Genomic DNA, 14,310 nt, shown 5'->3' with positions numbered 1-14,310 from the left:
AAATGTTTGTAGAAGCAGTCTGCATGCCTAGGTGCTTGATTTTATACACCTGTGGTCATGGAGGTGATTGGAACACCTGAATCCAATGGTTTGGTGCAGTGTCCCAATACTTTTGGCAATATAGTGTATATAATTTTTGGTCAGTTAAACATGAAATAATAAATATGAGTAGCAGCAGGTCAATTCTACATGTACCTTATTTTCATAGTAGAAATATTAAAGTGATACTAAAGGTTGTTTTAAAAATAAAATAAAATAACAAACATGCCATACTTACCAGTAGTTTTGCACATAGCTGCCCCAATCCTCTTCTTTTGGGTCCCCCACTGGTGAGCAGACTCCTCCCCCTTGAGCAGTGCCCCCAGATAAAGCTGCCTGCCCTGGGGGCACCACTGAGTGCTCGCATCCATAAGACAGATAGCGAGCCCCCCTCTCCCCCCCGCCAGACTCTCCTCATTGACTCACTAGCTGTGATTGTCTCAGCCAATGAAGAGGGAGAGTCCCCATACACCCGAAGCTATTGTGCGCATCGCTGGATCAAAGGGGGCTCAGGTATGGATGGGGGGGGGCTGTAGAAGGTTTTTTACATTCATTTATAGAATGCATGAAGGTAAAGACCTTAAGAACCACTTTAGAGTGGTTGAAGAGGCTGAACGTTTTTTACCTTCATGTGTGCAGCAGTGCCCCCAGCCCCCTCAATACCTGCCTGAGCCTCATCACGATCCAGCAATGTGAACGACAGCTTCAGCTGCCCGGATCTCTGCCTCCTCATTGGTTGAGACAGCAAGTGGGAGCCATTGGCTACCACTGCTGTCAATCATAGCCAGTCAGCCAATACGGAGAGAGAAGGGGCGGGTCCAAGCCACAGCTCTGTGTGTGAATGGACAAACGGAGCAAAGGGTGCCCCCTTAGCAAGCTGCTTGCTGTTGGGGCACTCAACAGGAGGGAGGGGCCAGGAGAGCCTGCGGTGGAGAAGAGGAGGAACCAGGCTGATCTGTGCAAAACCACTACACACAGCAGGTAGGTATATTTTATATTTTCCAAAAAAAAAAATAAATGAGTCTTTAGAATCTTTTAAAGGATATCTAATCCAAGAACAAAAAATGTAATATATTGCACCCTAATAGTCCTTAGAAATGGTGGCTGCATTTGTTTTTTAGGGTAAGAACATTTTCAGCCAGCACAGAAAATACCTGCTGATTTTGCTAGAATACCTACTCACTTCCTGTGAGCTGAATTGCTAGAGGTAATCTCAGCCGTATTAGTGCACATGCAAAAAGAACAACTGAGTACTGTCCATGATACTTTTTTTATTTGCATTAACATCCAAAATTTCAGGACAAGCTTTCGCTTCTTCAAGGTCCAAGCAGTACTAATACACAAAGCTTTAGCACAACGTAAAATAAGATCATCTCCGAGGAAGAACAAAAACTGTACGCAGCAGAGATAGAAAGAGAGCTATAGACTGGGGAGGGGGGAGTCACAGAAGTGAGGATGATTGTAAATGTAGTCCAATATCTTTTGTGTCAAATAGGATGGATTATCATTCTTACTTCAAATGTTTGCCTTTCCTGGGTAGTTTTAAAGTTCCCTTTAAGGTTTGGTTCACATCTGTGCGGGTGGTGCCCGCACAAATACCTGCAGCCGCACCACCCACACAGAGGAATGCAGAACCCACGGGCAGGTGCCATTTATTCTAATGGCACGCCGCCCACACTGGAAATCGCAACAGTACTGGGAACCTCGGTCTCCGTGCGGATTGCGATTTCCGAAGAAGTGCAGGAACTTCTTCCCTTCGTGTCCTGGGGCACGGGAGTCCATACAAATAAATGGGCTCTCATGACCTGGCCTAAGACCCAAAACATTCAAGTCTAGTCAAGTTGTGAGAAATGTCCCACAGTCATGCAGAAATCATCTTCCCTATGTTCCTTGATGGTATGTCTGGGTAAATGCATTCTTTTTTGGCAACTTTTGTCTTGTTTTTGCCAAAATAAGATCCTTTGCTATATTTTTTGCATTGGATGAAGTAGACAACATTTCTAGAGGTACAGCTGTATGATCCAGTGATGCTGAAGTTCCCATTTGTTTCACTTGATTTGGTTGCACAGTTTGCAGCGCTTTTTATTGCAGAATGAAGTTTTCTGCTGATTGTTTTCTGTGTGGGATTGAATGGTTTTCTGAAAGCCAGTATTAAGGGGTTGTTGGAATATTTCTTTCAGTTTCCTCCTCTGTTATGAAGGGTTGTAAACCTTTAATTATCTTTCTTATCCCTTTTTGTGTTGGATTTTATGTGGTTACTAGAGATTATTATTTATTGCTCATGTTATTTGTTTTTTTTCCCTTTAGATTTTCTATCAAGACTGTGTTTACGCTTGCAATGATAGTTTTGTCCTTGTAACCCTTCTAACCCCTGGCTCACACCAATGCGGTTTTTAATGCTTTTTGCAAAAACGCACTATAGTCCATTTAACATGGTTTCCTAAGGGACATGTTCACATCTATTTTTTGAGTTGCTGCGTTTTTGGAAAGAGTCAGGGACTTTTTGAGCTGCAAAAAAGCTGTGTTTTTGCTGCAATAGAGTTCAATGGAGAAGCTGTTGAAACGCATATATTTAGTTTTTGCCGCATTTTTTGCCCAGAAACAAAAATTTCCACTTTACCAAAAAAAGCTGAAAAAAAAAGCAAAACGCGGTAAAAACGCAAAGCACAATGCAAAAAGCATTTAAAACTGGATCAAAAGCAAAAAGCATAGGTTTGATCCAAGCCTTAGGGAATGAGTCTGCGGGTGTTATGAGATGTTTACTTCTGTCTTCTGGCTCTCAGCATATTCAGTGGTATCTGATGACCTGGCTGTATATGATGGTCCATGTGGTGTGTTGGGGAAGAAAACTGGAACTATGGAGATAGTTGCGTCTGTCAGTGGGTTTCCTGTATATTGAGGTGTGCAGCTTGTCATGCCTGATGTGTACTGTGGTGTCTAGGAAATTGCCCTGTATGTTTGAATAGTCCATTTTTTAGTTTGATTGATGGGTGAAAGGTGTCGATCAATCAGCAAAATTGTTTTAGATTTTCTTAACGTTTTGTCTATATGATGAAAATGGCATCAATAGATCATTAGTACCCTCCAGGTCAGCCATAAATAAGTTTTCATATTGTGGTGTCATTTTACTTCCCATAGCAGTACCAATACACTGAAGATAGATGGCATAGTTAACCTCCCTGGCGGTATTCCCGAGTGTAGCTCGGGGTAAAGTTTCAGTACCACAAGCGGTAACCCCGAGCTACACTCTGGAATACTATGCGGCGCTGCTCCGCGATCCCTCAGTCACTTACCTTGTCCTGAGCTCCCGCGATGTCACTCCTGCAGTGTCCCTGGCAATGTAATCCGGCGGATGCCAGCATCTGTCATCTGGGTTCCGTCCCCCGTGAGCGCCAGGACGTACGGGGGACAGAACAGCGGGAAATTCAAAAATGACAAAAAGTGACATTCACTAAAATCACATAGTAAAACATTACTGTATCAAACCATGTCACATACATTTTGTCCCGAGTGCTTTGTCCTGTGCCCTGCCTGCATTTTGTCTGTTCTTTCTGCCTGGAAACTGAGAAATGTCCATGGCTTCCAAAAAGCGTCCCTTTAGGTCAAAAGCGGTTTTAGACCAGCTAGAGAACAGCGATAGTAAATCAGAATCACTTGCAGAATTGAGTGATAATGATTCGTGGAGAAATTTGTCATCAGACAGTGAAAATGATTTTACGACTTTGCTCAGGGATGTGCGAACTTGGCGCTATATTTCAAATTTCAGTGTTTTTGGTTTGATTATATTATTGAATTCAATTTATTATTATATTATTATTTTTTATGATTATTTATTAAATTATAATTTATGATTTCGTGTTTCAAGTTTTATCCTACCCGGGATGTTTACTAGACTCTTGTTCGGACAGATTTCAGTGAGTTATTCCTAAAAATTACAGGCCCACAATAAACAAAATACATATTTCCATGCAAAAAAAATGGTACCGCTTTCAGCACCAAAAATCTGAAATAATCATACCGCCAGGGAGGTTAAAAGTGAAGTATTTGTGAGTGAAGAATGAATTCAATGAGCTATGTAACATTCTCCGTGCTGTATTTGTGGCTAGGTGAGAATGATAAAAATCTGCCACAATCCCATCTTTATGAGGGATATTATTGTACATTCATAGTGACTAGAAGTGTATTTGGTGGTAATTGCTGTATATTGTTGTTTAGAAAATCCATTGCATCTTGCAGGAAACTAGCAGTATTTATGGCTGATGGTTTTAACACTTTTTCTACAAGGCCTGGCAGGGGTGGACTGACAACTCATGGGGCCCCCGGGCAATAGGGGATCATGGGGCCCCATGTCCTTGCCCACACTCAAACCACACCCAAAAAAGCCTATTAAAGGTACAAGGGGCATCTCATGGGGCCCCCCACCGACCCCGGGCCTTCGGGCAGTGCCCGAGTTCCCAAATGGTCAGTCCGCCCCTGGGCCTGAGATTTGTTCAGAAAGTGTGTGAACACATTGAACTATTCTAATTTAATTACCATTGCTGTGTATGTTTGTGCGTGTGTGTTTTCCTTCCTCGGAGATTGTCTTACTTAACATTCTGCTAAAACTTTGTGCATTAGTACTGCTTGGATCCTGAAGAAGAGGACACACTCCGAAAGCTTGTCCTAAAAATTTGGATGTTAGTGCAAAAACAAAGTATCACAGATAGTACTCAATTGTTCTGTGAGCTAAACTGAAAGCCGACACACTTACAGTATTTTTCTTGTGTAAAACACCTATCACTGTGTAATTGAAAGGAACGGGACATTTTTTAGTGATACGGCGCTGCGTTACTTTAACTGACGATTGCACGGTCATGCAATGCTGCACCCAAATGAAGTTTATGTCCTTTTTCCCCACAAATAGAGCTTTATTTCGGTGGTATTTGATCACCTCTGCGTTTTTAATTTTTTTGTGCTATAAAACACATTGAAAAAAACCCCCAATATTTTTTACTTTTCGCTATAAAACATCCAGTAAAAACATTTGAAAAAATCTAATTTCTTCATAAATTAGGCCAAAATTATTCTGCTACGTGTCTTTGTTAAAAAAAAAAAATCCCAATACATATAAATTAATTGGTTTACATTAAAGTTATAGCATCTACAAATGGCGTTATATATACTGGAATTTTTTTTAAATTTTTTTTTATTCTAATAATGGCAGAGATCAGCAACGTATAGTGGGACTGCGGGACTGTGGCGGCCATTCTGACACTGGGTGGGAACTGACAAACTGTCACTGACATCCCAATCACACTCCCAATCAGTGCTAATAAAAAGAACTGACACTATACTAATGACACCGGGCAGGAAGGGGTTAACAAGTGGGGCAATCAAAGGGTTGTGCTGTTTTACTATGCATGTGTGTTTTACTTGGGAAACATGCTACTGTATATTTCTCTGCTGTGCAGAGAAATACAAAGAAGCATGTCCTTGCTGGCAGGAGAGAGACCTGTGTTGTTTACACACAGGTCTCTCCCCTGCAAGTGTTACTTGGCGATCGCCGGGTGTCGGAAGAGAATCTCCGGCTGGGACACAGTGATTGACATCTGTAGCCGCCAATGGCGGCGTGGATAGGGTGGCATGCGCCCCTTATCCGGAAATGCATATCACGTATTTATACGTGATTTTGCACAGCCCTGCCTCCGTTCAGCAGTATTTCTGCTATAGGGCGGAGGGCAACTGGTTAAAGTCCAGTTTATGTGAGAACCATGGCTGCCTCCCTAGATACCATTAACCTCCTTGGCGGTATTCCCGAGTGTAGCTCAGGGTAACATTTCAGTACCACAAACGGTAACCCCGAGCTACACTCGGGAATACCATGCGGCACTGCTCCGGCATTTGTTCTTCACTTACCTTACCCTGCGCTCCCACGATGTGTCCCCTGCAGCGTCCCCGGCCATCTCCTCCGGCCGATGCCGGCATCCGGCTTCTGTGTCCTGTCCCTGTGACGTCGGGACGTACGGGCGCCGCTGGCGGCGGGAAATTTAAAAATTTTAAAAAATTTCTTTTTTTTTTACATTTTACATAGTAAAACATTGCTGTCTCAACCAATTTCACATACATCTTGTCCCTAATGCTTTGTCCTGTGCCCTGCCTGCATTTTGTCTGTTCTTTCTGCCTGGAAACTGAGAAACGTCCATGGCGTCCAAAAAGTGTCTCTTTAGGTCAAAAGCAGTTTAGATCAGCCAGGTGAACAGCGATAGTAAATCAGAACCACTTGCAGAATTGAGCGATAATGATTTGTGGGGAAATTCGTCATCAGACACTGAAAACGATTTTGCGACTTTGCTCAGCAATGTGCTAACTTGGCGCTATATTTCACATTTCAGTGTTTTTGGTTTGATTATATTATTGAATTAAATGTATTTTTATTATATTATTATTTTTTATGATTATTTATTAAATTATAATTTATGATTACGTGTTTCAAATTTTATCCTACCCGGGATGTTTAATAGACTCTTGTTCGGACAGATTTCAGTGAGTTATTCCTAAGAATTACAGGCCTACAATAAAAAAACTACATATTTCCAAAAAAATGGTACCGCTTTCAGCACCAAAAATCGGAAAGAATCATACCGCCAAGGAGGTTAAGAGATGAGTGTAGACACAAAACTACTCACAGAACAAAAGTCAGCCATTCACAGAGAGCTTTTTATTTTCTGAATGAATATTAAGCTTCCTCTGATTGGCTGAGGTGGAGACGCAGGGATTACATAACTTTTCAGCCAATTAGAGGAATATTTGTATTCATTCAGAATGTACAAAGCCCCCAATGAATGGCTGATCAGCACTCAAGACTGACTCATACAATCCATACAGTATTGACAGCCGCTGCAATGTCTTAGTAAAGTGCAGCATTTGTAAGCCTCAACCCTGAAATCTGAATAAAGTACATATTTCTATAGTGTTTATTTACCTCTTTCCAAAGCAGTAAGGCTCATTTTTCTCTACTGTCTAGTTTCTCTGCTATCAGTGTCATTTTCTGATGCCAAGAGTTAAAAAGGTGGCAGGGGAGGGAGCTCCACCAGATTGACAGCCTCAGCTCTGTTCCTGTGTACTGTGTGAAAGGGGGGGGGGGCTTTTTCCTCCAATCAGCTGTTAGAGATCTTGTACAGTATGTAACTGCAGCTCCCTGCCCCCTGCTTTGTGAGTCCATGAAAAATCGTTTACATCTCTGAGTTTTACAAGGATGTACAGGACAAATGGCTGCAGATAAACAGGTACAACCTGTAGGCGGATTTATTTCCTCTCTGTGTATTACCTGAGACCACTTTAAGGCAGTAAACGTGAGCAATGGCAGAGGGTTAGTGACACACTAAAAGCTACGGTATCATAAAATTACATTGTACACAAATCACATTAATATTTCTGAATGTCACCACATACTGTAAAACATTGTATTTGTTGAACAGGTTTTCTCATTTCAGTGAAAAGCTGACACAGGCTGGACATGCCTCCTAATATAGAAGTGTCAGGAGAAAAGGCATTTGAGGGGTCTACAACAAGATACTAGTTTTCTCCTGAACTAAAAATGAAGGTGACACCTCATCACTGATGTCAATGGGTGGAACAGAGTACCATTATTGGTGTCAGTGGGAGGAATGGTGCCCTATTGTTGATTTCATTGGAAGGGATAGTGCCCCATCATTGGTGTTAGAGGGAGGAATAGTGCCCCTCATTTGTGTCAGAGGAATGAATAGTACCCCATTATTGGTGTCAGTGGAAGAAATAGTGCCCCATCATTGGTATCAGTGGGAACAATAGTGCCCCATTGTTGGTGTCAATAGAAGGAATAGTGCCCCATCATTGGTGTCAGTGGGAAGAATAGTGCCCCATCCTTGGAGAAAGTGGGAGGAATAGTGCCCCACCATTGATTTCAGTAGGAGGAATAGTACTCCACTGTTTGTTTCAGTGGTATGAATTATGCCCCAATGTAATGTCAAGGGGAGAAATAGTGCCCCAAGGGCTGGATAAAGGCAAGCAAAGGGCAGCATCCAGCCCTCGGGTTGTAGTTTGAAGACCACTGCTTTAGATCATGATTCAATTTCACTGCAAAAAACAGCAAACAAACGTATACTGTAAATTTCTAGTTCTAAATGCATTGAGCTCACTGTAGACTCACTCACTTATAAACTTCCTCCATCATCTTCTGATACTTCACTCGTCAGTCATCAGAAAAATCTCTGGATTTACAGGAATTAGCCATAAAACAGTTGCTGTTTGAATAGTTTTTGTTTCTTTTTTTGCATGCACTCTCAAAGAATTATTATATTGAATTATTTTTTATTGTATATTCCAAATGCACAACAAATTACTCAGTGCCCCACCCCACTGAGCGCACTGAGATAAGAGGAGATGGCAGAGGCACCTTTGCTATTGCCAGGAGATAGGCAGGGATGTCAGAGATCTGTTTGCTGCCATGTATTGTGTTCTTATGCTTTTATGCTTGTTTGTGTGAACTGCCTTGTTTATGTCAAAATAAAAAATTGCACAATTTACTTATTTACAATTATTATGCAGACATACATTTAGGATTTTGTACTTTTCTATATGTTTGTTTCAGGATAGGAAATCCCATACCTCTGAATGTTGTCCTCAAGCTCCCGGGTCTTCAGTTCATCTTCTTGCATCTGTCTCCTCGTGGCCTCATCTTCCTCCGGGGTAGAAGCTGGAGCTCCATCAAGAAGCCAGCGCTCTCGTAGAGCCTTAGACTACATAAAGACAATGAGAATTGAATTAAGTGAAGAAAATATTATAAACTGTTTAATAAAAATACATGGTTACATTGAAGTTCAAAAAGGCAAAACAAAGAGAAGAAAAGCAAAAAGTGTATTAAGATAAAAACATATTGCATCCTCAAAACAAGTAGTCCGACATCAACAAAAAATCCTTCCTGATCCCCTCAAAGGCAATCAGTTAACTCCCTAGATCAATCCCAAAGTGATATTTCTGATAATACTCATGTATATGTATTGCACAATATGCAGGGGTCAGCAGCTTGTAACCCATAGAATGGAAGGGTCAGGAATATGTAATGCTAAGAATGAAGGGGTCAGGAATATGTAATATCAAGAGTGCAGGGGTCAGGAGTATCTAGCACAGAAAGTGCAGGGTTGAGTACAGTATAATGCACAAAGTTCAGCGGTCAGGTGTATGTAACTCTCAAGGGTCAGAAAAGTATAATGCACAGCATTCAGGGGTCGGAAGAATGTAACAGAGAGAGTTCAGGGGTCAAATGAACAAAATGTACAGTGCACAGGTGTCAGGAGTATGTAACACATAGTGTTAAGGGGTCTGGACTGGGTAATGCACAGAATGCCCCTAACTCACCTCCTTCCCCAGTACAAATTTATCCTCCAAGCTATAATCCTACTCAAACAAAAATTCCCTTTGCTTCTAAATACAAATTTATCCCCATTACAAATCCACCTCCCACTAAGCCTAAATCTTCTCTCTATGCTAAAATCTCCCCCAGCAGAAATTCTGCACAAATATATTCACAGACCTCAGATGGATTGGTGACCAGCAGAGTTCGTAAAGTCCTCCCAGGTCTCCCCTCAATGGTGATGTATGACTTCAGAGCCGAGGAGACGCCTAGGAGTGCCCCCAGCTTTCTATTACAATTGCCTCTCTAATCTGAGGTCTGAGGGGAACAGGTGGCAGGAAAAAAACAAGTGGTCACGGCTTGGGACAGAGGACACCATAAAAGGTCCCTTTCCCACTGATGGCCCGATTGGGTCCACCTGTCAGTTTTTCAGGCAGACCCGGTCGGACCATCCATAGTTCCCTATGGAGCGGCGGGTGTCCGCTGACACCCGCCAGTGTCCAATCCAATCCTGTACACTAAAAACAGATGTATGGGGATCCATCCAGCGGATTGGATGACAGTCAGATGGAAACAGACAGGCTGTCCGTTTCCATCCGACCGCCCCATAGAAAACAGCAGGCTGTGTCCGAAATGTGGAGTATTTTCAACCAGTGCCCTTATACTAGTGATGTCCATGGACTGAGCTGTCTTTCACTGGGTTTTTAACACAGTAAAAAGGACAACGTGCAGAAGATAGCTCTAACCCAAACAGACCTGGAATAAAAATGGTTTATGCAGTCCAACCGTTTTACTGGTCACATACTAATGGCTTCCCTCTTTGTGATGTAATTTTTTCTACAGCCCTCAAAGTCTTTCTGTCTCCCAGTAAATTTCTCACAGGGGATTATTTACTAAAACTGCATGATGCAAAATCTGGTGCAGCTCTGCATAGAACCAATCAGCTTCCAGGTTTTATTGTCAAAGTGTAATTGAACAAGCTGAATTTAGAAGCTAATTGGCTACCATGCACAGCTGCACCAGATTCTGAGTGCACCAGTTTTTGTAAATTCCCCCCACAGTGTGCCACTGCCTGGGGCAAGCCTAGAAGCAGGATAAATCCCCTAAGTGAAAGTTATGGACTGTAGTAATAGTAAAAAAAAGTTTTAATAAAAAAATAAATAGAAAATAAAAGTTTTGATAACAAAAGCAACCTAGCAATAATCCCTAAGCAATCAACGAAGACTGTATAGTCTAAAGCAACCTTTTCAACCAGGGGGCCCAGACACCCAGAGGTGCATTCAGGTTTCTTCAGGGGTACCTTGGCAAACTGCCAAAAATTATCAAAAATTGTATACAAGCCAGAGGGTGGATCAAGCCTGCCTTTTAGTTACACAAAGCCACAGGTTTTCATTGTGCACCATTGCAACTTTCTAGCTGCTGTCATCATATAAACTAATGATGTCATTGGTTGATAAGGAGGATTTGAGAACCTGCAATTACATCCTTGTCCCCCCCCCCCCACTGGGGTCACTTAAGCTGAGTGAGGGAGACAAGTGAGGGAGAAGAGAAATGTTGGAATACCGGTCAGCATCAGTGTACAAAGGTGTATTTCTTAGGAAGAAAAATTCACCTCTAACATTGGGTGTCCTACATGTGTGGATGGTGCTATGTTATGTAAAACTTTTAGTTTAGTGTTGTACATTTTACATGGGGTGCCTCTGATTGTACTGAATTTTAAAGGATGTCTTGATTGAGAAAATTTTGAGAAACACTGGTCTAAAAAGAAAATCCAGTTTACCCAAGCCTTAAAATCAACCCCCCAACACTTGACCAAAATACGAGAATTAACACTTAGCTTAATCCTTATGCTTAATCCTATCCTTACTACTAAACTTTACCCCAACCTAACCCTTTACTTGAACCTTCAATTTGCTCACTCAGTAATAGGTTCACCTAATAGAGCCTTCCACCCAACAGTTGCCAGGCCTGGATGCTGGAGTGCGGGGGGGGGGGAGGCTTTGGATTTTTCTACAATCTTACCAACTTGGAAATTACATAAGCAATTTATGGTTTTGAGGGGCAGTGGCAAGTACAGGAAGGTTGCCAAAATCAGAGATGAATGAAGCCAAATCCAGGTTCCTAAAATCATACCAAACACTATAGTTTTATACATAACAACTATACAGCTACTATTATTAATAATCAAAATAACAACGTTTACCTTAAGATGCTGCAGTTGTCTCCGGTCATCTTCTAACTGACGTCTCTTGTTCTCAATTTCAACTTGACGTCTCCTTTTCTCCTGAGATAAATGTGAATATATGACATAAGTCTATATGTATCGATACATATTACAAAAGTGAATACAAATTAGCTGTTTTTAAATTAAATAAAATTCATCACTGTTTTCATGCACCTAAGTCTGTATAATCATAATGTATTTCAATGTGATAAAATTTGGGATGATGGGCATGCCTGCAGCGCTAATTAGCTGGTGTTCTCACTCCATAAAAGATTCATTTCCTAAAACACAATATTGCATTTATGACTGCCTGCAGACCAAAATGACAGTGTGAATGCAAACTGCTATCCCCTGTCTCTATATTTTTTTTATTAATCATGTTTCATGATTAATAACTACTGGACCCTATCAGTATACATAAATATTACATGATTACAAAAAAAAAGAAAAAAAGAAAAGCTTAATGAATAATCAGTGTGCTTCAAAGTGATGGAGGAGGGATAGTGGGAGGACAGGTTTATTGTTTCAACCACGTGTTTATTTAGGGGGGATTCTTTTTTTACTTACTCAAGACTCAGAATGGTGTGCACCAGATTTCCGTAAGGTAGACAAAAAGGTCCACAGAAAAGCAAATGCATTACAAATGGGTCATAAAAGATCCTTACTCACAGCAGGTCATTACTTTTTGTTAACATGTAGAATAGCAATGTGGGAATCATTATCTAACATTACAATTAGTGGTAACAATAGTAACAATATATACAATTTGTCAAGTGTTTTATATACATTTTATATATATATATATATATATATATATATATATATATATTTATATATATATACATACATACACACACACACGGCTAAATGAATATAGATCATGTTTTGCTTGTACAAATAAATGTATCTAAAAGTCTGCATGCAATAAGCAGAATGAGTGTGACCTTAGTACCTTGACCCTACTGTCGAAACACATTTCTCTTAATTAGATCAGACTTGCTGGAATTTAAAATTCCTTGAGAGTGCTCTCCATGCATTAGCTGTCAAAGAATATCCTTAGCAGCAGTGACATCTGCCGGTCATAGGCTGATGTTCAATGACAAGTAACATGCACATTCATGTATACTCAGACAAGAACACATGCTGTCATACACCCCCTGTACATACCGCTATCATCTGCAGCCTTTCCTGCTGACTTTGTGATTCTCTGATCCTGAAAAAGAATAGCAATAAATGTTATTTAAAAATAAAAATACCTACATATTACACTAATCCTGCTGTGGAGTTACTATGTCAGCATTTATGTGTGTACATAACCATCAATAGATGTATCTGGTCATAGAACTCAACAACTAAAAAAATCAATTGTAGGGGAGGTGGCTGTACGCTCCATAAAAACCAGAAGAGAATGAATTTTTTTAAACCTAGATGATCAAGTTGCACATGCGAATACGGGAATTAATCATGGATAATGAACATAGTGAAATGGGACTTGTCACTGTTGAATTTTCACCACATTTGAGGTAATTTAGAGCTGATCAGATCCTTTATATTCATAGTGGTAGTTTACGTATGCAGCATGATAAAGATTAAATTATGACATAATTACGTTTCTGTCTGCTGCTTGATGTGGGAGTTAATAAAATAGGCATTTATAGTTTCTAATGGCTCACTTGCTCTTAATAAATGGTTGCAGCACCTTTAAAAGCAGAGACTGCAACTGAATCTCCAAATCGAATTAGAGGAATTGTGCATGGAGGCACAGATCAAAGGTACACATTCTAATACAGCCACTTTAGAGTCCATTCACATTAGAAGAACTGGCAAGCATTGCCCAACACGTCAGCACATATATGTTGTAAAAGCAATGCATTTCCATAGGAGTCATTCCAGTTCTGAGACAAGGTCATCCAGCGCCCAGGGCAAAGATACCAAACTGCGCCCCCCACTCATGATTTGCAAGTTTAGGGGATCCTATGTCCAGCACTCACTCACTCGACAAAATTACTACTCCTGTAAGCCTTTTAACAGGAGGAAGGCACACTTATACCTACAGTAAACCATTGTGCCCAGGGCAGCTGCCCCTCCCGCCCACCTCTTGTCCCAGCCCTGAGCCATTCACACCAGTGAGTTGATCTCATGTGCATTGCCCTGCCCTAAAAAAAAAAAAATGCACCTCAGATGACTAACTATTGCAGATTTCAACCATGGAGAACCTCCATATGGTTGACTACCCAGTACTCCAGAGACCTCTGAGATTCTGGGCCATTCATATACCCCAGAATGTGTTCTTACAGCCAGGGGTGGACTGAAAACTCATGGGGCCCCGGGCCATAGGGGATCATGGGGCCCCTGTGTCCTTGTCCACACTCAAAACACACCCAAAAAAGCCTATAAAAGGTACCAGGGGCATTTCATGGGGCCCCTACTGACCCCGGGCCCTCGGGCAGTGCCTGAGTGCTCAAATGGTCAGTCCGCTCCTGCTTACAGACTAATGTGTATGTCTTCGAACCCCTCTATCATATGAACGATGAACATTTATACCTTCAACCACAGAGATTGAGGGAACTATTCAGACAAGTTTCCTTGCCACTTCAGTGATTACTGCTCACCAAACAAAGCTTATTGAAGGCAATAATGGACTTACAGTGGATATAAAAAGTCTACACACCCCTGT

General features: G+C 41.2%; 1 protein-coding gene across 2 annotated transcripts in view; it reads right to left on the bottom strand.

Annotated features, from left to right (window-relative positions):
* Positions 1–14,310, bottom strand: part of PALM (paralemmin) — a 142,121-nt gene that overhangs the window by 18,445 nt on the left and 109,366 nt on the right. For both annotated transcript variants that reach the window (XM_089673563.1, XM_089673564.1), the window contains exons 2-4: positions 12,801–12,846; positions 11,613–11,693; positions 8,665–8,795 (exon numbers count right to left, since the gene is read on the bottom strand). In XM_089673563.1, coding sequence (XP_089529689.1) covers positions 8,665–8,795; positions 11,613–11,693; positions 12,801–12,846 — 258 coding nt within the window. The remainder of the gene's footprint in view (positions 1–8,664; positions 8,796–11,612; positions 11,694–12,800; positions 12,847–14,310) is intronic.

This window comes from Staurois parvus, unplaced genomic scaffold (assembly GCF_062004578.1).
Source record: "Staurois parvus isolate SC_StPar_1 unplaced genomic scaffold, SC_StPar_1.0 ptg000141l, whole genome shotgun sequence".
NCBI classification, from domain to species: Eukaryota; Metazoa; Chordata; class Amphibia; order Anura; family Ranidae; genus Staurois; species Staurois parvus.
Note: the sequence above shows the minus strand (reverse complement) of the source record. Positions and strands in the feature narration are given on the sequence as shown.